Below are 23,726 nucleotides of genomic sequence, written 5' to 3'. Positions count from 1 at the left end.
AACTAGAGCACAGATTCATATATAAAAGGATCTTCAAATATGGATATGGGATGGATGTTCAACTTGATGTTCAACTAGACAAGTAAGACAACAACTACTAATCATACTACATGAACATGTACTTTACAAAGAAGTTAAGTAGTTTAATGGATCTGAGTTTCTTATCTCTGCCAGTGTTCTTCTATAAATTAGTTAAGAACGGTGCATAAATGGCTAATTGCTTGACTTTAATGCTCTCCTGCTGAGACCCTACTACAATATGCACAACTAAAAAGGCATCAGGCTTTTAGCTGACAAATGGTTGCCACAATCACACTTATAGAATTAACTAGCTTATGGTGTAAGAACACTAAGACGAGCCCAAACAATGGATGTCTATATCAAGATTAGTCAACTTACAAAACCACATAGGACGATTAGGTGTCTAATTCCACTAACCCTCTGAAATAAATCTGGGTTTATTATCCAAAGAGCTCCAAACCTATGACTCAAGCCAAGTTCTAACAGCTGCTCCAGTAGACAGATTGCTAAAGACCCTCTGCTACCAGATGATCCGGTCAAGCAATCCTTATCAGGCTATATACGCTTAAAGAAATCAATTTCATTAGCTATTCACTTAAGGCACTACACTGACCAAAGCTGTTTATTTCTTTTTAATAGGATGTGCGAATAGAGACAACGCTATCAAACAAGAAATATGGCATTGCCATTTTTTTTTTGCTTTTCCAAATACACAAGAGTCATTTGCATGTTTCATTAAAAGTAACGGGGCATGCAAAACTATTTGTGCTGTCGTGAGCTGACGTTCCTCTTTTAGCATTTTCCCTTATCCATTTCGTTTTGATTTACACCTGATGTTATTCAGTGTGGCCTTTGAAATGTCCAGGTTTTAAATGTTACAGTCCAGTTAGAAATAGAAATAGAAATAAGAAATTAAAATCAACATTTAATGTGATATTATACACAGCAAGGATACCTAAAAACATCACATATTTTTGATACAATATTGTTATATGCGAACAGCATGTTTGATTTTAATGTGAACCTTTGTATTTTAGTGCAAAATAATCTGCTTGTACTTATTATTTTCTTTGCTAATTGATATTCTAATCAGAAAATCGTTGTAAAGTAACATGCAGTGACAAGTAGTTTAGTATTTGACAAAAACAAAACACAAAATTATTGCATTTTTTGAATGAATGATCCACTTTTTTTACAACTGCCATGTAAAGAAAGGTGAAATATGACTGTGGATGATACTGGCTTTAGTCTCCACATCCCTTTTTGTTTATAATTCCCATTTGGTACTGGGACTGTGTCAAAGAACAGATTTGATTGTCCGTTTGAGAGCTCCAGTATTGTAGTATTGGCTGAATATTTATTGTTTCTGCTTTTGAAACAACAGATTTTGTATACCTATCATTATGATATAAATCCCCTTAAAAGTAATGATACATTCTGTAAAAGCAGAAATCAAACCAAGAGTTAAGTTTCATCTATTTTTGTGTCAGCGTACAAAATAAGATAATTCATCATGTGCTACAAATAAATCAGTCAAATGAAAATAATTTCCTTTGATATCCACTGTGGCGTGAAGATTTCTTTAAAGGTCACCATATTAGAACTGGCAAGCGTCATCTGTTCTATAACAAAGAACATTTATAACACACATGCCGTCCCATTATCTGAACAAGCGTAACAGTTTAATGTAGATGATTATGACAACTATGAAGATATGAAGGCAGGTGTTAGAGGGACGACAAGCAACACATTTTGACGCAGATACAATAAAAGATAATTGAAGAGGTGGGGTTATGACATTGAGGACTGGGACTGAATGACAGTGGTCGATGATGCCAGTAATGTTGTTGTTAGTGTGTCATGTCCCACGCCAAGAGTGTTGGAGTCAGTTAACCTGGCTGCATGCAGACTGGAGTTTGGGTGTCTGGCAACGGCACCCAGACAGACTCCAAAGCTTTACATGCAATATGGTGTCTGTCAAATTCACAGCTGAACAGCAGGAACTTGAAACGCATCATGCGGGCCTCCAAAAAACATTGCGTCAAAGAGGTGGACCAGAGTGTTTCCCAAAGCCCCCGCAGCACAGAGCAGGGGGGCAGAGATGTGTGTTGGGCCGATGGGCTTTGTTAGATTCACACTGTGATCCAGATGGCCACAATGTTGAGACTCCATGGTAAGTCCATTATCAAAACTTAATGTCTGATGGAATTATTTGATTACATGCACAACTTCCCTTTGCTACAATTTTATGAAGATCTTGTCCCAGTGCAGAGTTATTTAACTGTTTTGCACATTAATTGTCATAGTTAACAAAGAGAGATGTGCATAAATAATGAGCAGATCTTAGGAAAGAAGTGGCAAGAGATGACCTGACAAAAGTGGCAATGTAATGAGATTTGTAAGGGAGCATGCCCTGCTGCTCCACTTCTACGTCAAATGATGATTCATCACATACATGTATTTTTATATGTATATCTGTAAACTTGTCTATTTTCGTGAATCATACATTTAAATGGGGAGAGTGTTGGTGTTCAGTTTATTTTTACCACCTATCAAAGTCTGAGCTTCCAAACATTTCTGAAAATAAAATGGCATGGAAACTGTGGTTCTGCAAAAATATTTCTATTCCTTTAAAATTTGTTTAGGTTAATTAGTTTTTCAACAACAGCAAGGTCCATATATATGTATATTTATACACCAGTCTCAGATTTAACTAAATCAATTTAACTAACTTCGCTCAGATCAGCATTTTAAAACAAAACATTCGTAGATACAATTCGTATGATACAATTACTACTGTTACTAACATATTCAGTGGGAAAATTACCATAGGAAAATTACAATGTCTCAGTTGTTCATCAATCATATTTAAGATACATTTGTTTTGTCAAGATTCTAGGAGGATGAGAGTTGATTTGAAAGTCTAGAGTTTGGAAAGTTGCAGTTTAACCTGAATTGACCGGTCCATCGGGGTTAATCTTGTTAATCTGACAGGCCGCAGTGATAATCTCAGCAGTGCTTGACGTTTAAAAAAGTCTGCTGGAACAAAAGGACAATACAGTTACTCCTGGTTACATCCTGCAACTGTAACGGTTTTGACTGTTGCAGAAATGAGATTTAAAGAGTCAGGATTAATTAACTGAAGAGCAGTCACGAGGGAAAAATATATTGATTAATTTAAAGCAAAGAATACTGCCCAACACTAAAGTGAATATTTCTGTTCACCACAATAAAACAATACATTAGAGTGTGTAATATTTACGTTTGCAGCCAAAATGAACCGGCAAGATTTCCACTGAATATAGAAATCTTTGTCAAATAACATAAATACTGCCCTACTCACATACCGTCTTACCAGATTCATCAAATAACATTTATGTACACATTGTCATAAATAGAGAAAAGTTATTTATGACATGCTTAACTTTTATATCAGTTATTTAAAAACTAACATACATAATGGGAAAAAGCTGTTAACAGAATTGCAATATCTATAGATTTGCTTTATCTTAAATGCTATAAGAGTTTGTTGTGAGAAATGTTGAATTTTTGGTTTTCAGTAAATAAAAAATCTGATGCATGTATTTTGTCATACTAACATTTCATACTAACAGAAACATTGGGCTCATGCCTTTAACAGATACAACGTAGCACAGAGGCATCTCCTGTCTGTAAACCAAATGATTAAAAAGCAGCTTAAGGATTTAGAAATCACTGAGGCCATTAAAACCAGCTCAGGCACCCCTGGAAGCTGTGATACTTTGGACTGTGCCTCTGTTCTGTTACCGCTGTAAATCAGATTATGAAGGGGTGGGAGGGGTTATTGATTGAAATATGCCTCCTGGCACAGCAAGTGTCTGCTCTGTACAAGTAACAAACAACAAGAGGAAACTGAACAGTCACTTTGCTGAACACATGCTTTAACTCCCTTGACTTCAGTCATTTCTTTATGTTTTGTTCTGTAGACCACAGACGACCCGATCACCACATTGGTGTGTGTGTGTGTGTGTGTGTGTGTGTGTGTGTGTGTGTGTGTGTGTGTGTGTGTGTGTGTGTGAATGTAACCTCCATCTGTCATATTGAAAACACATTGTAAAGAATTGAAAAGAACGTGTCTCAGCCTGGCTAGTTGTGCAACATCTTATCACTTCAGTGGAGAATACACTGTACAGGATGGGGCCTTATTTATATGGCCTTAAATGAAGGCCCCGTAAAAACTAAAATACATGGTCTAGTGTCCCTGGGTCAGTTGATCATTCACCATCTATTATTTGCCAAATGTATGCATGTATGTAGGAAAGGGCTAAGACAAATTAAAACACTTGCTGCATATAGGGCTTCTCGATAGCTATCAACTGTCCTCTATCATTTAGCATTAAGTCTGTGCTGTGGAGAGCCAGCATGAAAAGGTTTGTGTATGGATAGAAAATGAAACCAAATTTGCTTAATTACTGTTCGTGTGTGTGGTTAAGATGAAAGTGTTATTCTGAAAAAGTGCTGCTTGCCTGCATACTGTATGAATGTGTGTGAATAGGTGGATAGCAAAACTGTAATGTAAAACGCTTTGAGGGGTCATAAAGACTAGAAAAGCGCTGTTTAAATACAGATCATTTAGCATTTAATTCAGCATGATAAGAAGCTGCTAAAGAGGGAGTGATTCTATGAATGTTGTTGCCATGACGAAGTTCAGCACCTCCGACACGTGAAAATCTGTGTCAGTCAAAATAATCAAATTATCAAAATGATCTGGCGGTGATTTTGACCCCTGGTTTAATCCAGTTATGTACCACTGTCGTATTATCAGAGGACGTTGAAGAAGACATGTTCAATTCAGTCCTCAGACTGAAGGCATACTGCCCCGCCCCCACCGCCTGCTACAGAGCGCTGTCGCCTGTTTATTCAAATTGTATTAATATTGAATGTACTATAAGTCTAAATCACAACTGCACTTCCAGACAAATAGACAGATAGTCGTTTGTGGAATTAGTAGGTAGATGGACAATACACTCAAAGACACTTTGAACCTCTTTGCCATTACCAAATGTGGGGTTTATCCAATATAGTGTGTGTGGATAAGTGCTGTTTATATGATTAACTTATTTATTCATTTGTATTTTTCTTTATGCCCCAATAAGGTAACCCCACTTATTTATCATCCATGTGAAAATGAATGTTGCATTGAAAAAAGAGACACAGTAAAAACAAGACATATATTTTTTTCTGGAATTGCACTAATTGTGTTCGTGTGTTTATTTATTTATTGTGAAAAAAAATTTAAAACCAATCTCAAGGACCTTTCAAGGATATTAAGCTTGTTACATAAATGTGAGAATATTCTCCACAAATGCATATGTTGTATATACAATCTGAATTTTGTCAATGATCAGAGTTTTGGAACTAGATTCCTGAAAATTTCTCAGAAATGATAAAAATGAATATTTCACAGGATTCGGTGTAGATCCTCAGAGACTTGAACCCAGTGAAAATCTCCCTCCCACTCAGACACTGGAGCAGTGAAGCAGACACACAATATAAAGGAAGATCTGAGTTTCATTATTTCCTTGCCTCCACTCAGATCTGATGACTGACATTCAATCATCTAAATTTTATATTTTAACAACTTATCGAAACACTTGTCATTTTGTTGTTTGATACCAAGTGCAAATAATAAAAACAAACTCAGGGAGCTGGTGGGAGATGCTGTCACTGTTATTGTAAAGGAAGAGTGGACCCTGTATGTTTTTAGCTTCTTTTTACCTTCTGTGTTCTCTGTCATTTTTCCCTCCTAGTTTTCTACGTATTTTGTTCGTTAGTAGGGATATTTAGAAAAATAGTTGAAAGCAGAACAGTTGTACTCTGCTTGTTTCAAAAAGAAAAAGATAAAAAGCAGAATGCAATTTTCCTCTTTGCATGTATGAAACATGTAAAAAAACAAAAACTGACAATAACTTACTGACTCACACATGGTTAAGGTTTCTGTCCCCTGGTGGTTGCTTGCTAGAACATATGACAACAGTCTGATGTGGAATCAAAGACATGCACACAAATCTCAGTTTCCTCCCAGCTCAGTATTTGTCTTTTGAAACTTAATACACACAAAACACAAACCACAATCCAAGCTACAGATATTTCTGTTTTTTTTTTTTAAATAAATTTTAGCATAATTTAGAGATGGTAATTTTGTCTAAAGAGAAATCTGGATCTCTTAATTATTACAGTATACATATTCCTCACATTAATGAAGTTTACCTGATCTTGAGTCATGTCTCGGGGGAACTGGATCTCTCCTGCGATTAAAGTTGTAAGATCAGGGCTTTGAGACAAACATCCGTTGCACTGCAGAAATCTAGTGACAGAGCACTCCCCAGCGTTCCAGATGGCGTTATATGCTGCATTCACAAGAAGCAATGTAAGTGCATGGAACTTGACTGACCACAGGAACAAAATGGAATTATTAGTCTTGTCATATCAATGGTGTGCAGTGCTCCATGCCGTATTAACATAGTAGTTTAACAAATGAGTTCAAAGTTAATTTTTCGCAGTTATTTACTAAAGACAGAATAGAAGAATGAATTTGTCTCCTGCTGTAAGTGATGGTTTTTGACCCATGGAGGATGATATGAGGAGATCATTGCTATGTACATAGAGGTGTAGTTCTATAACAACTTTGGGAACTTAAGGCCTCCTCTGTTTTAGAGTAGATAGCGCAGCTCAGGTGGAACCTAGATTGATTATGTGTATGCGGCTTGACAAAGACAACAGTAGGGAAGAGCACGTATTCAAAATTCCATCACTTCAGCTGAAAAGAATCGCGTATAAAACCTTAACACAGTATAGAAAACTGACCCTAAACACCTTGTTGGTGTCGAGTGACAGGACACAGGTACCTGGAACTCCCTGGATTATATTTCATGCTTGTCTAATATTATGAAAAGCATTACGATTCTTCCTAAATCTGTCTGGGTCCACACTAATCAAAGAGGGGAGCCACTATTCTATTTAATATTTGAATTAAGTAAAACTGAGTGTACTGTAGGATTCACATTCATCAGGTTTTCAGATCCATGTAGTTGAAACACATATTAATGATGGTGGTAGGAAGCTCTTTATAAAACACTGTTCATCCTTCTATTTTGAAGGATTTGAGTGTTATATAGTACTTTAGTCAAACTAGTAGCCAACCTGTTGGCCTGTTGTCACAGTAGGGTTGAAGAGCAGTCCTCAGGGCCTTTAGTGAGGTGAGACTCTGGACGACCAGGAGTGAGCCTGAGTTGTCCATCATTGTTGGCTGACGTGCCGCACACTGGCAGCGGCGGGTCATTGCTGCAGGAAAACACTTGACTTTTCTCAGAAACGCTAGATGGTCAAATTCACAAACAGCCCGCCGAAATGCACCTGAACAATCAAGTCATAGTGAAAATTAAAACAGTGCCAAAATGAAGCGTATTTACTGTGAGAGATGTTATGGTGTATTTGTGGTAAATAAAGTGAAACGTGAGAGGGATTTATCAGGAATTACCATGTGCCACAGGAAGTAGTTCCTTTTCACACATAGAACAGTAGAGTCCCAAACAGCACGGCTTCTGCTCTGTCTCTCTCTGCAGGTTGAACAAAACATTAGTCTCAAGTTTTTGTGTTGTCTTATGAATCTGCATGACAGAAAGTGATCTGGTGAACATGACATACCTTATTCCTAGCAATAACACCAGCAGGATGTTATATCATAAATAATGTCTGTCGAGAATCATTTTTGAGGAGTGACCAATTAAATGCCACCCAGCATTCAGGGAGATTTGTGAAAGTTACTGTCCACAAAATGTAAAATGTGTTGTTTGTAAATGTTCGTTAACAGTTCCTTTCTTACTTTTGCATCACCTAGCTATTGGAGCAATAGCTAAGTGCTTTTTTTTATATGTCAATGTTATTCTTAATATATGTAAAGTATGTGTTTTTTGCTTTTAACTGCCAGCTTTTCCTCTATACTCTTTGATTTTCAGTGTTCACACAGGATGTTAATGAGTCATATCATTACATTTTACATCCTGTATGTGCGTGTGGAAAAAGACTAAATACCACGGGGGAGGTGGACAAGCAGCACACACAGCACTGATCTGTGAGAACATTTACTATATTTACAGCTTTTGATCACACAAATTATTTCATCATATTTTATCATCCAAAGTTAGCATTTCTACCATTATTGTCTGTCCATGGTTTGTTTTATCTCTATTTTTCATTTCCTAACTGTAAAGCAGCCCTGTGTCCCTTGAAAGGCGCTATATAAATCCAAGTTATTATTATTAGCATTATTACTATACTTTATGCTTTTACATTTTCAGTAAAGCATTGTATTATTAAATATAATTTTAAATATTATGGAACATGTTTCACATGGGTGAGAAGTAATAGAAGCTGACCTGCCTCAGGGGCACTGGTCACGTACCTTTCTTTTTGGTGACGTCTGGTTAAATCTCCTGCGCTCTCGCTTGCAAGATCGCTTTACTTTTACAGCTTGATTGGAAAAAAAGACGGTTTCAATTCTACATAAAAAACTAGCTTCAGGATAGTTTAAAGTAAAATGATGATATTGCATGAGCATGATATTAAAACAAAAATCAGCATTAAACTAAACTTGTACACATCAGCAAAACACAAAACCATTTTACTGGATTATGGTTCAAAATAAAAAATCTATCATGAGGTTTCTACACATGCTCTTCATTTCATGATTTACATCTCATCAGTTCACTTTCATTATCAGCTGTAGAAACAGAGTCGATTTGGAGCTCCATCTTACACTTGCCGCAAAGTAGAGTCAAGTGCAACAATCGTATCTGGACTAGTTTCAGACAGGCACTGCTGTCATTTTTTCATCCAGCTGTTTGAACAGCACATGTACAATTGTGCCCATCTGAGCCCACATGGAACTGTTGTGTTCAGGCACATTGTTAGTACATCACCATCCTGAGGCAGTGGAACCTTGATTGTGCTTTTGACTATAACCAACCTGGTCTAAACCCAGTTAACCAGGTTTACAGGATAAGTCCAAATTAACAACCCTCTTACTGGGGTATTAATGACTAATGAAGTTCTGGGTTTACAAGTTGTGATGTGTGTTGGCTTATGTTTTAAGAAGTGGCGAAGGACAGGGAAGTTCATTTTTCGTTGGATTCTAAGTTTATATATTGTACTTTGAGTCAAACAGCATTTGCATTTCCTGCCTCACTAGCGTGCTAAATGGTTAGCCTCTGTGGCTTCTAGACACTGGCAGTAACTGTTGCCTTGCAGTGGTTCTCCCATGACTTAACCCAATGACTGTATATAGAGAAGGACATTACAGCTACCCTGAAGTAAAGCAAAAACATCTGGATCACCCACATGGCTGGCTGGCTGTAGTGTAGTCTATAAACCCTGCCTCATCCATGTTAGTGGATGGGACATGGCCCCCAACCCTGACTAAAAAAGTCAGAGTACACATCAGATACATTTTCAGATGTTTTTTGTCATTTAAGGAATTTATCACAATGATTTATGATCATGTACTTATACATTTGGTTTAAGTTAGTAATTTGATTATATAAAAACTGGGTGAAAAGTCATGATTGACAGCTGGGATGTCTTGAGTTTGATCATGGGACTTGACACGGCGGCTCCAATGTCTCATCACTACTGAAACTACTCTGCCCCTAAATTACCAGTATCAGTGAAGATGGTAGCATCCAAGTCAGAGATATTTTGGTTTCATTTGTGTACAGTAGGAGCAAGTGGAGACACATCGTACATCTTATTACCTGAGCCACTTGAGCCCTTAGTCAGGGTTTAGTCAATTTGGTGCAACTCCAGGGTAAACAACACATCACGCCACTGTTTTACTGTTGTTTTGACACAGTGTGGTATCATCCTCTCTCTCTCATTCATCTCCTTACATACACATGCTGTTTCTGGACAATTCACTTGCAGTGACGTTGAGCAAAGCCATTTTGACTCAGTGGTTATATCTCAGACTTTATCGCCTCCCAGTGGTGGTATCGAAAAAGACACAGCAGACATTTTTGTGATGTAGTGTTAACTATGGTGTTCACCGTCTCCAGAACTTACCTTTTGGGTTGGTGCACTGACTTCCCGGACCATCCAGTTCAAGACCACTAGGACTACATTCTGCTGCTCCAGCTATTTGCCAATCACCCCAGTCTTCTTGTTTTGGACTCACAATGTCAAACTCAACTGCTGTGGAAATGACAGGTGTGCTGGGCACTTTCCTAAAAGCTTTGTGTTCATTTACAACCACAAATGTCCCTGACTCAGTCACTCTGGAGTTTACACTTTGGTTCAGGATGAACTCTGTCTGTTGAGAGGATATCCAGCCGTCATCCTCTGAAAAATGATGCGTGTGATAAGAATTCAGTTGATCTCGGTCTTTGTTTGAGCTGTGCGCTCTTCTGGCTCTGATTCTGGATGGACTGCTCTTCAGATTCAGGGTCAGAACCTTAGCGTGACCTGCGCTGACCTTGTCTTTCCTCTGGCTGCTCCTGGGCTCAGTCTGCTGACAAGTGACTCTCCCTACTCTCTTCACTTCACAGCCTCCACCTGACAATAAAAAATGAAGTCACATTTCTAACAAATAAATACAAACAAGAACGTAGTACAAAGTGATTAGAGTAAATGTTGTTGATTCTTAAAACCTGCACTGAGCAGCATCACAGACTGACAGGTGTATACAGCAGTACACCACAGATCCAGGTGCCAGTGAGACTATATAACATGATTTAGTATGGCTGCTTTGAGGCTGGACTAATACACTGCACCACACTAACTGCTTCCAAGGTCGAGAATGAACTTTGAAACTCAGCTTTCAAGCCAACATGGACAGTTCTGTTTAAACAAAATGAGAACATAAAAATCTGTAACTCTGACACCTTTGCTACTCCATGCTGATCGAGATCATGTGAGAAAATAGCTGCTAATTCATATATTCCTCTTTCAAAGCTTGAAAAGTAGAATTCTTTTTACATAAATTTGCAACAGAATACGACCTCTACATATCTGAAAATAAATATTTCTTCTTAATTTCGGCTGTGCTTGGTGTTTGATTAAATAACAGTGTCAGTGCTGCCACCAGGTTTATATTTTATAAAAAAATGTCATTTAATGTATTTTCTCCCTGCAATAAAAAACTGAGGATTTGGACTAAGTTCAACCGTGAAGGGACAACTGACTTCTTTCCTCTGTCTGTCTGCTTAAGTTTCTGCACTTTTTTCCTGCACTTTTACTTATTAGTCAATCAATCAATCAAAATTGTATTTGTATAGCCCATATTCACAAATCATAATGTCTCAAAGGTCTTTTGAGACATTATGCTAAAACTAAAACTTTTTTAGTTACTCCCTTGTATGAAAACATTAGCATTGTAAACCTTTTTTTCGGTTTTGCAGTCTTGACTATTTCCAAAAGCCAGATTTTATTTTTGGCCAACAATCTGTAGGATTTCATTAGCTTGGATGGATGCCTTTTTTCTGGTGAATTTTCACTTCGGGATTTTTTTTTTTGTTAAAATGTTTTCTTAGTGTAGCTTTAACGATTTGTGGCTGGAGAAAAGGCTGAATTAGTCCAATGGGGAAAAATGCAGCCATTAAGAGCCATCACTGGGTCTTTCAGTAGCGTGGCCTCCCTATTAAGTGCTTTTACACATTCGCTGGCCTCTCCACGCTCCGTTTTGATGATGTTAACGAGTACTCATGCACGATTGCATGTTTAAGGGTCATGGGGAAGCAGTTGATGAGCAAAGAAAGGCTTTAAAGGAACACTTGTCTACTCTGCTCGTCTACGCAAATCACACACTGAAGTTTGCGTTGTAATGAGACAAATCACATCAGTGTAATCATGTTTAAACTAATTTCTCTGCCTCCCTTCAACTTGGGCTATTTGATGAGTCTGCATTTACCATTGGTTTGATTAAATCCCCTCAGCTCCTCATACACAAACAATCAAATATGCCCATAAGCTGCTGATCACACATGCACTGCACTACCGTCAGTGAATTATGCTGTGAAATAACATTTAAATGTACAAGAACAAATGTAGAAACCTTTCTGACAATGAGTGGTGTAGGTCACTGGGATAATTTGTTGTATTTAAGTAACATTTTTGACGATGACATCATTTAACGTATTAACATATCCCTGTCAAATCCGTGCTCGTAGGACTTATTGTGGAGATAAACACAGTTACGAGGTCTTTAGATAACCTTGCTAAAAATATTCTAGACTAACAAAACAATCTTGCAATAAATCCTACCTTCAGTAAGGTTAATACATAATATATATGTAGAAACTCTTAACGGGTCGTTGAATCAAATAATGGCATCTTTGGAGGCGGCTGTTTCAGTAAAAACTGAACTATGTAAACTTTCTTGAAGTCAGAGTCTGTTTGTTGTTGTCCCTCCAGCATATTGAGTGTCCAAACTGTGAGTCTCTCTCTCTATCTCCCTGTTCTCTCTCTTCCCTCAGACTCTCTGTGCTGGACCACTGTCCCTTTCCTGGCGGTTAGTGCCTCATTCTAGATGTTGTGAATCTGGACCTTTGTCCTCCAGCCATCCCAACCTCCTCCTTGTCCGTCTCTATCCCCCCCTCTTTATGTTCATGTTGCCCTTGTCTCTCTTTCGCACTGTGTCCTTGTTTCCTTTATAGAGTTGTGAATGAGTTTTGTGCTGGTTAGTCTGTCCTCTACCCAGCTCTTCATGTCAGTTGGGAAAAGATTATGCTACCAAATTTATAATGTCAAACTTATCCTGTAGAGACAGTATATCCTATGCACCTGCACATGCATAGAAGCCTCTATTGGTTCTTCTGCCCCCCCCCAACCTTGATTACTATCAGTTATAATAATATGTCTAAATTCTTTATATTCTGTATTTATTTTGAAAGAAATGTGATTGAAAATTTCTAGCTGTGCAGAAAAACTTGATCAGGTTTAAAAGTTTTTTACTTGGGTAATTCCATTTTAAGTAACTTGGATACATTTCAAAAGAGAAAAATAAAATAAAAATGGAAATAAACACTGAAAGCTTATATTTAATTTTATTGTATCTGAACAGAATTAACATGAATTATTAGACTGATGGACCCCACACACTAATCCCACTTGAATTTACAGCACATAACTACACAATTGGACCTGAAACTGAACAAATAAAGGTCCGTGTTTTAGGTTCAATCAGGCATGTCAAATGCATCCATGGAACATGCCTCAACATCATTAAAACAGACCTAAATGATGGCGTGCTTTTTGCAGATGATGTACATGGTTTTGTATTTTAATGATTTGTTAAAATTCATATTCAATCAGTGCTGCAGCTTAAGTAATGGTGGTTAGTTGAGAACAGGCCTTAATGGCCTCAGTATGATGCTCTGTCACACTGAATAAGAAGCTGCATCCAGATGGGAGCTGGCTTGGCTAAAGCCTCATAATGTTCTCTACACACAGTAATAGAGAGAGGGCTAGTTGCCTCAGGCAGGTACAACATACTTGGTTATTTCTCAAAGATGAACAGTGAAACAGTGATTTAGGAAACGCAGCAGCATGAATTGAATAATGCAGTTTACATTGCACAGCGATCAGTTTTTAATACATATATCTAGTGAGGAAACATTTTCCAGCATACTGTGCACTCAACACAGTATTTGCACTTGAATCCCATGTTATATATTCTGCTTAGTTAACAGAATTCCTTGTGTCCAGATTGTTAGTTACCTGTTGGAGTGGCAGGGAGTTTGTGTCTGGACCTGGACAGCCTGCGGAGCCTACTGCATACCTGCCTGCTTTGGTTGTCCACCTCCTCCTTCTCTCCCTCCTCACCTTGTTTCTGTCCCCCGGTCTCTTCTGCACGTCCCTGTGTCAGCTCTGTGCTCTCCTTACTGACTGAAATAGCGCCCTGTCCATCAAAAGCAGAGGCTTGCCCTTGCCCCTGGGCCTGCTCAGAGCTAAAAAGTTCTTCTGACAGCAGGGCAGAGCTCTCTGGCCCTGAAACCACCCTGGCAGGCGACTCTGTCCCCGTCTCCTTCTTTGTGTCGACTTCGCCATCTTCACCCTCAAAAAGTTCTGGAGTAAAGAAGATGGTCTCATCCACATCTGATTCATCTTCAGCTGGATGGTCTGCCTCACTTTCACAGCTGGGAGGGACAGCTCCTGATGGCGGGCCGGGAGCCAGACTGAGCGGTTCCGCTTTGATTTCACTGGAAGCGTCTGCAGCCGCTTGTTTAAGACAAGAAGGCACTTCAGTGTTCTTCTGTGGAGAGGAGATCTCGTGGTTCTCCTTGTGTTCAGAATGATTAGGCGCCTCCAGGTGCTGGCTGAGATTACTGGGTGGCTTTTCTTTAAAAATTGCCCTCTTGAAGCAGGTGCTGATGGGGTTGGAGTTGAAAATGTGGTAGAGAGACTGAGCTGTTCTTTTTGGTGCGAGCGGCTCTGCTGGGATACTGTGTGTCGCCTTCAACCATTCTGCAACAAGGGAACAAAATAGAGTTTCTATCATTACACATCCTTGTTTGTAGAGAGCACTTTAATCTTTAAATTGAATATAACCATTTAAAGAAAGCCACCAATGGAGACTGGCATACACACCAACATGGCTGCCAAGGCTATTTTATTAAGAAACATATAAATGTGGGCTTACGCTCAATATAACCCAAACAAAGGTCAAGGGGATTTAATTAAAAGCAACAGTCCAACATCTGCTCATCAGCTCGCTCCAGCGCCACTCAGGCATGCAAAAGACCTTACAGTAATGAGGCAAGCCACTCAACTGATCCCATAGCCCCCACCCCCAACTATGAGGGAGAAGAGGGGGTGTCTGTGCCTGTCCCTTTACCACCCTCATCCACCACACCGAATTCAACTGAGCAAACAGCTCAACCCTGTCATGACCCCCACAGACAATGGCCGCTCACCAAGACAATGTGCAAACACGCCATCTCAACATATTTTCCGTGTGGTGATGTCATGCTCATATATCCTTGGGCTCAATAACAACAACGGTGTCTTTTAGAAACGGCACTGATTCAAATGTCATAAAGAAAGAAAAAATAATTGGATTAGGTCCCAAACAGTGGCAGCTGTGTGGTGCTAGTGGCTTAAATCTTTTATGCATTTATTTATCAAGGGTTTATGTTGCTATAGAGGAACAAGGCGTCGTTACCACAAACCTGTCAGCGGTTTAAAATAAGAAAAACAGGCTAAAATCAATATTACAAAGTATTTTTTCTTTCTTTTCTTGGTGACTTCCATGATAGTGTGTCACAACATCATCAGGACATTCAAACGGTGCCGGTTGGTGTGTGGCATTGTTCCAAAAATAGGGGTAATTATCCAATTTTAAAACTCACGAAGTACCATTCTGTGAGGTCATCTCATCACCACATTCACTGATGATGTCACATGATCCCATCATAAAAGTGACACCGTGAGAATCTTCACACCAGGAGCAGTTTAAAATGAGGGTGTGGCAACCCCAAGGTCCTTGTTAAGCCACCTGCCAGGTTTGAATTTGATCAGGTGAGTGTTTGTCAAGAAAACCAAAAGACAGACAGAAAGGAAAGATTTCTGGAATTGTCAGTAAGATATTTTTTATACTTGAGATCTTATTATTGCAGCACCAAAGCTCTATTTTCAACATTTCCATGTTTCTTACCTGCTTTTTCATTTTGTTCAGTTTTCGGCTGTGCGCAGGAAAACGGATGGAAGGTGGAGGGGCTTGTGTCCTGCTGTGATTCAGGCAGTTTGACACATGAGTGAGGTGTCCGAGGTAGTGCGGCCCTCAGCGGTTCCTGTCCCTTTACAGGTCCTGGAGAGTAACAGTTTGGAGGTGGGGCCGTAGAGCACACTGCCTGGCTGTCTGCAGAGGCCGCCTCCACTTTCTGCTGCACCTGAGAGAATTCTGCCAGAGACTGCATTGCATTGCTGAAGGTGTCATGATGCTGGACAAGCTGGCGCACCCATTTAGACAGACCTGAAATTACACAGACACACACAACGGAGACAAACATTACCAAAGGTCTTATAATGGATAACTATTGCCATCTAGTGTTCAAGTTGAGACGCTGTGCAGTTATCAAGTGAAGCCACAGTTCACACACTGTGAAACCCACCGCGTACCTGTGATGTATTTATTAGGGTTATTCTTGAAACGGTCATCCACGAGAATCAGGGCACCCCAGTCATTCTTGTGGCGAATACACCTGTAAAGGGTTAAAGGTTTAGGTACAAAGAGTGAGAGCACAAAAAGAAACTAGACAGCATCTTGTGACAGGAGGACAACAGCTGCCACCCTCATCAAAACACTGATGTGTCAAGTACTCATGGGTCTATGGGTGAAATACACCCACCTCCAGCTTTAAGCCTTCACTTTGACCTCAACTGAACACCTGTACAGACACAGGTACTTTCTGCTACAGTAGGGCCACATTATGCACACACAGACCCACAAGGTGAAAATAATACCATCCACTTTGTCTCAGCTGGTAACGATAACAAGGTAAAGGCTGTACAGAACACTTACCTTCCCAGGGCCTGGTTGAGAGCTCTGTAGGCCTGAATCTCGTACCAGCGATTGCCTGGGAGGAGACCTCTGGACTTGTGCTGGTCATTGTACTTCATCTTCAGTTCAACCTGAAACCACAGACCCATTGTTGAAAGATCATGAATAAATTATGGCACTTTTTAAACCTATTTCTATAAATAATAATAAATGGAATACAAATATTTCACATGTTACCAAGGTCTTTGTTTTGTTTATATCTAAGAAATGAACTTTTGTGCACTGAGCGTATCACAGTATTTCTTTTAATTAACCTCTGATTCCCCAATTGTATACTTGTTAGTGTATAAAAGGAAAAAAAGCTCCCAGAGCACAATTGTCCAAATAGCATGTTTTACCGGACAAACAGTAATAAAACAGAGGAGGTACAGCAGTAAATCCTCACACTGATGCTCTTTGAACCGAGAATGTTTGGCACCTTTGCTTGATAAATGATTGTTATAATAAATTTTTAAAGACAGTTGCTAAAGACGTTTCATTTGATTGACAGATTACTTAATCTTGCTGAACCAAACATTTTGGCAATAAGATGAACAGAAGTGTAAAAAAATGTGCAACCTTTTATTAATTTACGATTTGAGAGCACCATTTACACAATGATTGCAAATGGTGGTGGCAGCAGTACATTTTTCACAAACAACTATTGCCGCTACTTGCAAATACATTCTCCACACCAACATGGCACCTGCAGGCTTATGCATGGTCGCAGGTTTAGGTTTTGTCTTGATGAAAAAGAAGAAAATGATCTCATGTTGCAAATTGCAGCTTAGATGTTACCAACACCAGTCTGGACTGAATACCAACTTAGTTGCATGTCACCTAGATTCTTACTCCCCGAATTTTGTGGGTTGCTCTTTCCTGTAAAAGCCAAATTCTTAACAACAGTCTTACTGAAGAGAAATTACATTTTCAAAGAGGTTACAAACTTTTAAGTATCTACACTGAATATAAAACACTAAAACTCTGATCTGAAATGAACAACAGCCAAAGCGCTGTGGCATCACCTGGGAGAGAGAGGCTTTCGTGCATGATGAACTAATTCGATTAAAATCGAATATGAAGGGTCACACCAAATAGGATCTAGGGCACATCTAACCCAAAACAAATACTACTCAGGGCCTGAAGTGGTAAAGTATTACCTGTCCTCACAGTTAGATATGTTCTGAAAGGGGGAACAAAGGGGCTAAAGAGAGGCGATGACAGAGGATAGTGGAAGTAGGAGGGGACAGACAAGGTGGTCTATGTGACATGAAGCATCCCTGCGCAAAAATGCCAGGAAAGCATCCATCCATTTGCATCTGTCACTGCTGATTTTAGCGCTAACCTTTCAGAATTGACAAGTGAAAAGTTCAGCTGCCGTCTGACGGGATGCCATGCAGGGCAGGCTGCTGAACGGGCTCTAACTGCTTTTGACAGATACCGTGTGTTCGCCCTGAGCCACCAAACACGGGGCCGTGGCAGGTACAGCCTGTTACCTCACGCGCATCACGCAATGCCACTGTGGCCTGTCTGGACTGTGTACCATAAACAAACAAGCCGAGTCACAGGAAAGCCTCAATGTTGCCCCAAAGTTGGACTATGACTAATGACACCTCACCAAGGAATCATGCAAACAACTGAGTAACAACTGAGTAACACCTGCCACCACGAAAACCTGAGCACGGACACTGAAAGAGTTGTGTAATTTGAATAACAAAGCCCTGCCTTGTCGGGAGATGTTAAATCACAAGTTTGATATGCAGAAATACAACAGCAGCGCAGGCTTTCAATGGGAGGCATCTCATATAACCCTGTCACAGTATGTCTTACAAATGTTGCTGGCTTCATGGTGAGATGTTTGCCAATGTATGAGACACCGGAGCAGTTAAGGAATCCACTTCTAAACCCAAAGCTGGAACGGAAAGGCCAGTAGCCTCGAGTCGGCGGTGTCATCTAAATGTAATCACAGTCCATTTCAGCGTTTGAGCCATCACATCTCTGCTCTGTACCATGTCACCATCCAATCTAACATGACAGGTTGCATATGTGAAAAAGCCAATTCTGGCTGCTAGCAAATCTCGCAAATGTGCAAGAAACCACAAGCTAGAAAGGATTAGTTAAAATGTCAAGAGATCACTCGGCTGCTTTGGCCCTGTCCTCTACAGCTACCTGTTCATCCCTAAAAACATATATTTGACCAGTAGGCATGATTCGCAGCTGAGCGCATCTGTTTGAGCTACATTTTAAGCAGGCTGTGTGTGTGTGTGTGTGCATCAGTGTCAGTGTGCACGCCCCTGGCAGTCCAGGACATCTTGTGTCTGTCACTGAGATTGCTGAGCGCCTCATCTGCGACATGGGGCTGAGGTGACAGCTGAGTGGCTCGTCTTGAAGACAGTGTTCATGTGTGTGCGTGCTCGTGCATACACACTCATAAGGGCATCAGACTATCACACTCCTTTCCAACATGCACATGGATTAGCTCACAAGAAGGCTACACACTAAATCCTACTTACTTTTTAATAGTTGCCATCTTAACTTAAAATATCAATGAATAATAAAGCCATGCTGCTAAGACTTTAGATATATGTGAAGGCTGAGCCTTACCGCTTCACAGATTCTGAGTGGTAACGAATCCAGCACTCGGCAAACAGAGCCATAGAACTTGCTTTTTTTGGTATTACTTCAGATCTGTTTCTGTCTGATCTCTGAATTGTTTGGGCTTCGACCAGTGGTCCCCAGTGGTCCAATAGTCTGTATATTTTGTTCAGTATACACAGTATTTGAGTTGATTTGACACAACACTAATATTAATACTGGGTAGTTCCTCCCTTTGCTCTCTAACAGCCTCCTTTCTCTATGTTACAACGTGTTGGAGACTTTCCTCTGAGATTCTGCTCCATGTTAAACTGACTGCATCACAACTTTTCTGCAGATTATTTAGCTGCACAGTAAAACTGCCAATCTCCTGTTCTACCACATCCCAAAGGTTCTACTGGATTCACATCTGGTGACTCTACAGAGGCCAGTGTGAAAATCCAGGGAGCAGTTTCAGAAATACTCAAAGCAGCTGCTGTACCAACAGTCATGTCACTAGACTAAGATGTGTTTTTCAAAGCTGGCCTGTTGTGTTGACATGGATGATACAAGCAGCCATCACTTACTATATATCATTCCTTCGGTTGTTGATGATGAAGCCATATGTACAGTGTTGTAAATGTGCCTGGAGCATCCATCATCCCCTCAGCTTGATGATTTCCGTGAACTCTTCAACATTCCTCCAAAAGCGCCTTAACATGCTCACAGGCCTTAGAATTAAAATTATCTTGTGCTCGTTTTTAACAGAGGACAGCAGCATGAGGTTGGCTAATCCCTTCATTAAACCAAGAGACATGCCTTATCAGTTGTAAGTGTCTTTTTATTGCTTGTTAAAGCCACTTATCGTTGACTCACTCACGCACGGCAAGACTGTTCACTGTAAAACATGCCATTGGAAAAACTCAACATAAATGTAATACCACCTTTGGCAGGGCTTTCACTGCAGAGGACTTTTCAAGTTCAAACTTTGATCTTTGTCACAATAACACAACAGGCCAGTAAAGTTCAATGCTATGTGCTTAAGCTGTGGAATTTAAGAGTTATGTCTGTCTGGGAATGCAGGCAACGCAAGTATCTAAGCGTGCAGGAGACGTTTACATCAAGAGAAGCTGGGTCTCTTATCCTGTGATACTGGCACAGAACGAATTTAATAATATGTTTAGTGCTCCGAGGAGGATGTGAACATGTTAGCAGCAGTGCACGGAAACGTGTCACATAGGGGAGAACAGTGAGCATGACACAAAAGACTCAGACCAGCCAAAAAAAAGTGGAGCCTTGCATAGCTAAACGTGGAGACACATGGACCTGGTCTGCGTATAAAGTCTGACCAGAAAACTGTACTTCAAGAATTCTGCTGCAGACTGAAAACACCACCTGCACAAGAATCATGTTGATAACAGAAACACAAAAGTAATGTGTTCATAGCAAAGTCTAGGCTCCGATAGTTAGAAGACAGTCGAGAAACTAGGGTTTCATGAGTTGGCGACAGCACTGAACACAAGGTGCACAACGTCTGAGTTTGTGTGCATGTGTGTGCATGCAAGTGTGGATTATCTCTCTGACTGAGTGCTATAGCAGCATCAGTGCTAGTTTAGCATGCTACAAGGGCTAGCTGCTTGGCTTTGACAGTCATTAGTATCGGTGTCTCCAGTCTCTCAGCGGTGCAATGAGGTTATAGCTCAAAGAACTTTAAAGCCCCCCGGGGCTTCTCTGAGGACAACTGTGCCTCAGCCATTGAAAGAGGAGATAAAAAGGGGCAGAAGAAGACAACTAAAAGGAGGAAGAGGAAAATATAAGGGACACAATGCAAATATGAGGAAGAAAAGAGCAAAATTTAAAAAAGAGACTTTATCTAGTATCTTAGATGTTACAAGTATGGTGTGAAAAGGTTGACAATATTATAAAAAATACATCTAAGAAATGACTTAAGTTTTGGAAGAATGTGGGTCACAACCCTGTGTTTACTTTGTAGTTAAACATAAAAAAGGGAGAACAGCCCAACGTTATATTACAGTACACATACGGTTCAATTTAGAGTTTCAATGAAAATTACCTTGTTAAATTTTTAAGATTAGTTTTTTTTTTATCTGTCTGTGTTTGTGAAGTATTCAATTGCATTATCAGGTAATAGATTTCACTTGATTCCAGGTTGACATCAGTGAGGCCTGTTCTGTGCTTATGCAAAGGTTGCACTTGAGATCCCTGATTAAGTCATTACAGTCTCCAGTGAGGCTGTAGTGGGGTAGATTTACTTTAGGGTCTGTGTTTGAGGTCTATTTTCCTAAAAATAAAACTAATGATTTTGAAACCAATGACCCTCAAAAGCAGTTTGAGGTTTATGTGTCAGCCTATAGCAGTAACAACTATGACAAGATGTGACAGGAGACGGTCTCTGAGGAGCAAATAAACAAAGGCTGTTGATTTAGAGCACAGAACTCAGCATTAGAGACGAACTGTCTCTTCATGCTTGGTCAGCTCCACCTTAGCCCTGACTACCTTCGGCTTCCTCATTGCTCGCCCTGTTGTTTTTGCTCTATCCAGTCATCGCCTACAATGATACAGCAGGGTTACACCAAAACATCAGTTTCATGATACTGCATGTTGGTTTTTAATGAAAGAGCTGGCCTCCTTGTCTATAAAATTCTATGATTGTACTTATTGTTTTATACATACAAAATACAAACCTCTGTTAGCTTTGTATTTGTTCCATTTTTTGTCAACCTACTAAATGCAATCTAAAGCCGTATACTACTGTTTCACTTGAATCAAGTCGTCTCATTATCGTTTGAATCATCTGGATAATATGAGGGATACAATTCCTGAGCCGAGGCTAAAACCAAGCCACGACCTTGACCCAAATAAAATACCATGCCGAATTGGCAAAATTAAGATTTAAAGGTTGAGACTGGTGATTTTCTACAACTTGTCACTGTCAAATAATTCAGCAAACAAGCCAAAGGCCACTATGCATTTGTCCATCTCTCAGTATATTTGATTTTCCCTCCCGTTGGATTTCTACTATAGGGGTGAGAAGCTGTTTATATTCTAAACTATTTTCCCCTTTCTTATGTTCGAGAGGCAGGTAAGATTCCTGTATTTTATTTTTCCATTTTATACTTTGAGAGATAAGTAAGTGAAAACACCTGTTTAGCTGGTTTTGTTTATTATATTGGCATTGCTCACCCCGACATCTCTTTCTCCCTAAACCATTAAATAAGTACTTGTTTGGACTGTGGAACTTGTGATAATGTACTTTGGAGTGGGAAAGGAGGATGAAGTCATTGTTTATACGCTCAAGTTTCCCCTAAGCCTGGAGTTACAGTCAAAAGAAATGTTATCTTGTTTTTTGGTACTACTGTCAGAGGCAGATTAATACACGTTTGTTTCTCAGGTGCAGGTCTGTTGGATCAACTAAAGATAAAGTTAATATCTAATAAAAGATACTCAGTGCTAAGGACATATTCACGATTAAGTTTTATACAATAGTAATATACTTTGCAAACAACATACAAAATACTTTGCACATTTTATTTTATTAATTTCTTAAATTAAAAAAGCTTGATAATTCTATAAAATGCCCTAACTGTCATTATCTTTGCTTTACTTCCTATTCCCACCTACATGGATTTTGTTAGACAGTTTTTATGTGGTCTGTACATAGATTTTGGAATTTGGGGTAATACATCAGTAATTCTTCCTAGTGTACACTCACAATTGTTAATTATTCAAATAATCACAACGTATAAGAGAGACTAAATTATTATTAAGTTTTGAGCACTGTCTTTCTTGGTCGAACCTTAGAGGGTAAAAACTCCACCTGTTCGTAAAGAGCAGCCCTCACACAAAAAGCAATGTTAAAAAAAAAAATCTGATAAAAAAAAAAAAAGAAGCTGCAATGCCCTGAAAGCTGACAGAGGTGAAACTGACAGCTTTGGCTGCACTGACACTGACAGAACAGGTTAGTGAAAGCTTCATCGTGCTCTGACAGGAGGATGTGGAGGAGGAGAGGGAGGAGGGAGGCGGCGGGGGGGAGACTAAAACTTAAAGGTCAACTTTATCTGCTAAGGACGGAGCAGACACAGCAACATCGCTTTGGGATTTTTTTTCACGGATCACCAAAAAGGGATGCTCTTATTTGGTGTGGGTTTATGCATGCCTGTGTGTGTGTGTGTGTGTGTGTGTGTGTGCATGTGAGTGTGTGAGTGCGTGCGTTTGAGTCACTGGGTTGCGTTATTTGTCTTGATGGCATCCAAAATGTTGGAACTTGGTCAAAATCAATGAAATAACGGACATCTTACAGACACAGCTCAGACCTGCAGCATCGCCAAAGTCATAAAGTTATGTTTTCCAACAGCATTTTCCTGCTAACAGGGATACAATGTGATTTCTTTGACAATTGCTGTTGGTGCATGTGTACGGGTACTGTTACAGATCATATGTTCTATTACCAAGATAAAGAGGGGTGGAGCTTAATTGTTTTGATAAAGTTAGAGAGTTGATTAAGAGTTGATTCTCCAGGTCTCTGCTCTCTGAGTTATAT

General features: G+C 39.6%; 1 protein-coding gene across 4 annotated transcripts in view; it reads right to left on the bottom strand.

Moving 5' to 3' along the window:
* Positions 1-13,078: 13,078 nt before the first annotated feature.
* brip1 (BRCA1 interacting helicase 1) overlaps positions 13,079-23,726 on the bottom strand; it is a 40,631-nt gene continuing 29,983 nt past the window's right edge. For all 4 annotated transcript variants that reach the window (XM_035154736.1, XM_035154737.1, XM_035154735.1 and 1 more), the window contains exons 17-20: positions 16,574-16,683; positions 16,171-16,253; positions 15,707-16,024; positions 13,079-14,517 (exon numbers count right to left, since the gene is read on the bottom strand). In XM_035154736.1, the coding sequence (XP_035010627.1) occupies positions 13,763-14,517; positions 15,707-16,024; positions 16,171-16,253; positions 16,574-16,683 (1,266 nt within the window). In that variant the 3' untranslated portion in view covers positions 13,079-13,762. The remainder of the gene's footprint in view (positions 14,518-15,706; positions 16,025-16,170; positions 16,254-16,573; positions 16,684-23,726) is intronic.

The sequence above is a fragment of the Hippoglossus stenolepis genome, chromosome 4 (genome assembly GCF_022539355.2).
Source record: "Hippoglossus stenolepis isolate QCI-W04-F060 chromosome 4, HSTE1.2, whole genome shotgun sequence".
Lineage (NCBI taxonomy): Eukaryota > Metazoa > Chordata > Actinopteri > Pleuronectiformes > Pleuronectidae > Hippoglossus > Hippoglossus stenolepis.
The sequence above is the reverse complement of the archived record's forward strand: the minus strand, read 5'-3'. Positions and strand labels throughout refer to the sequence as shown.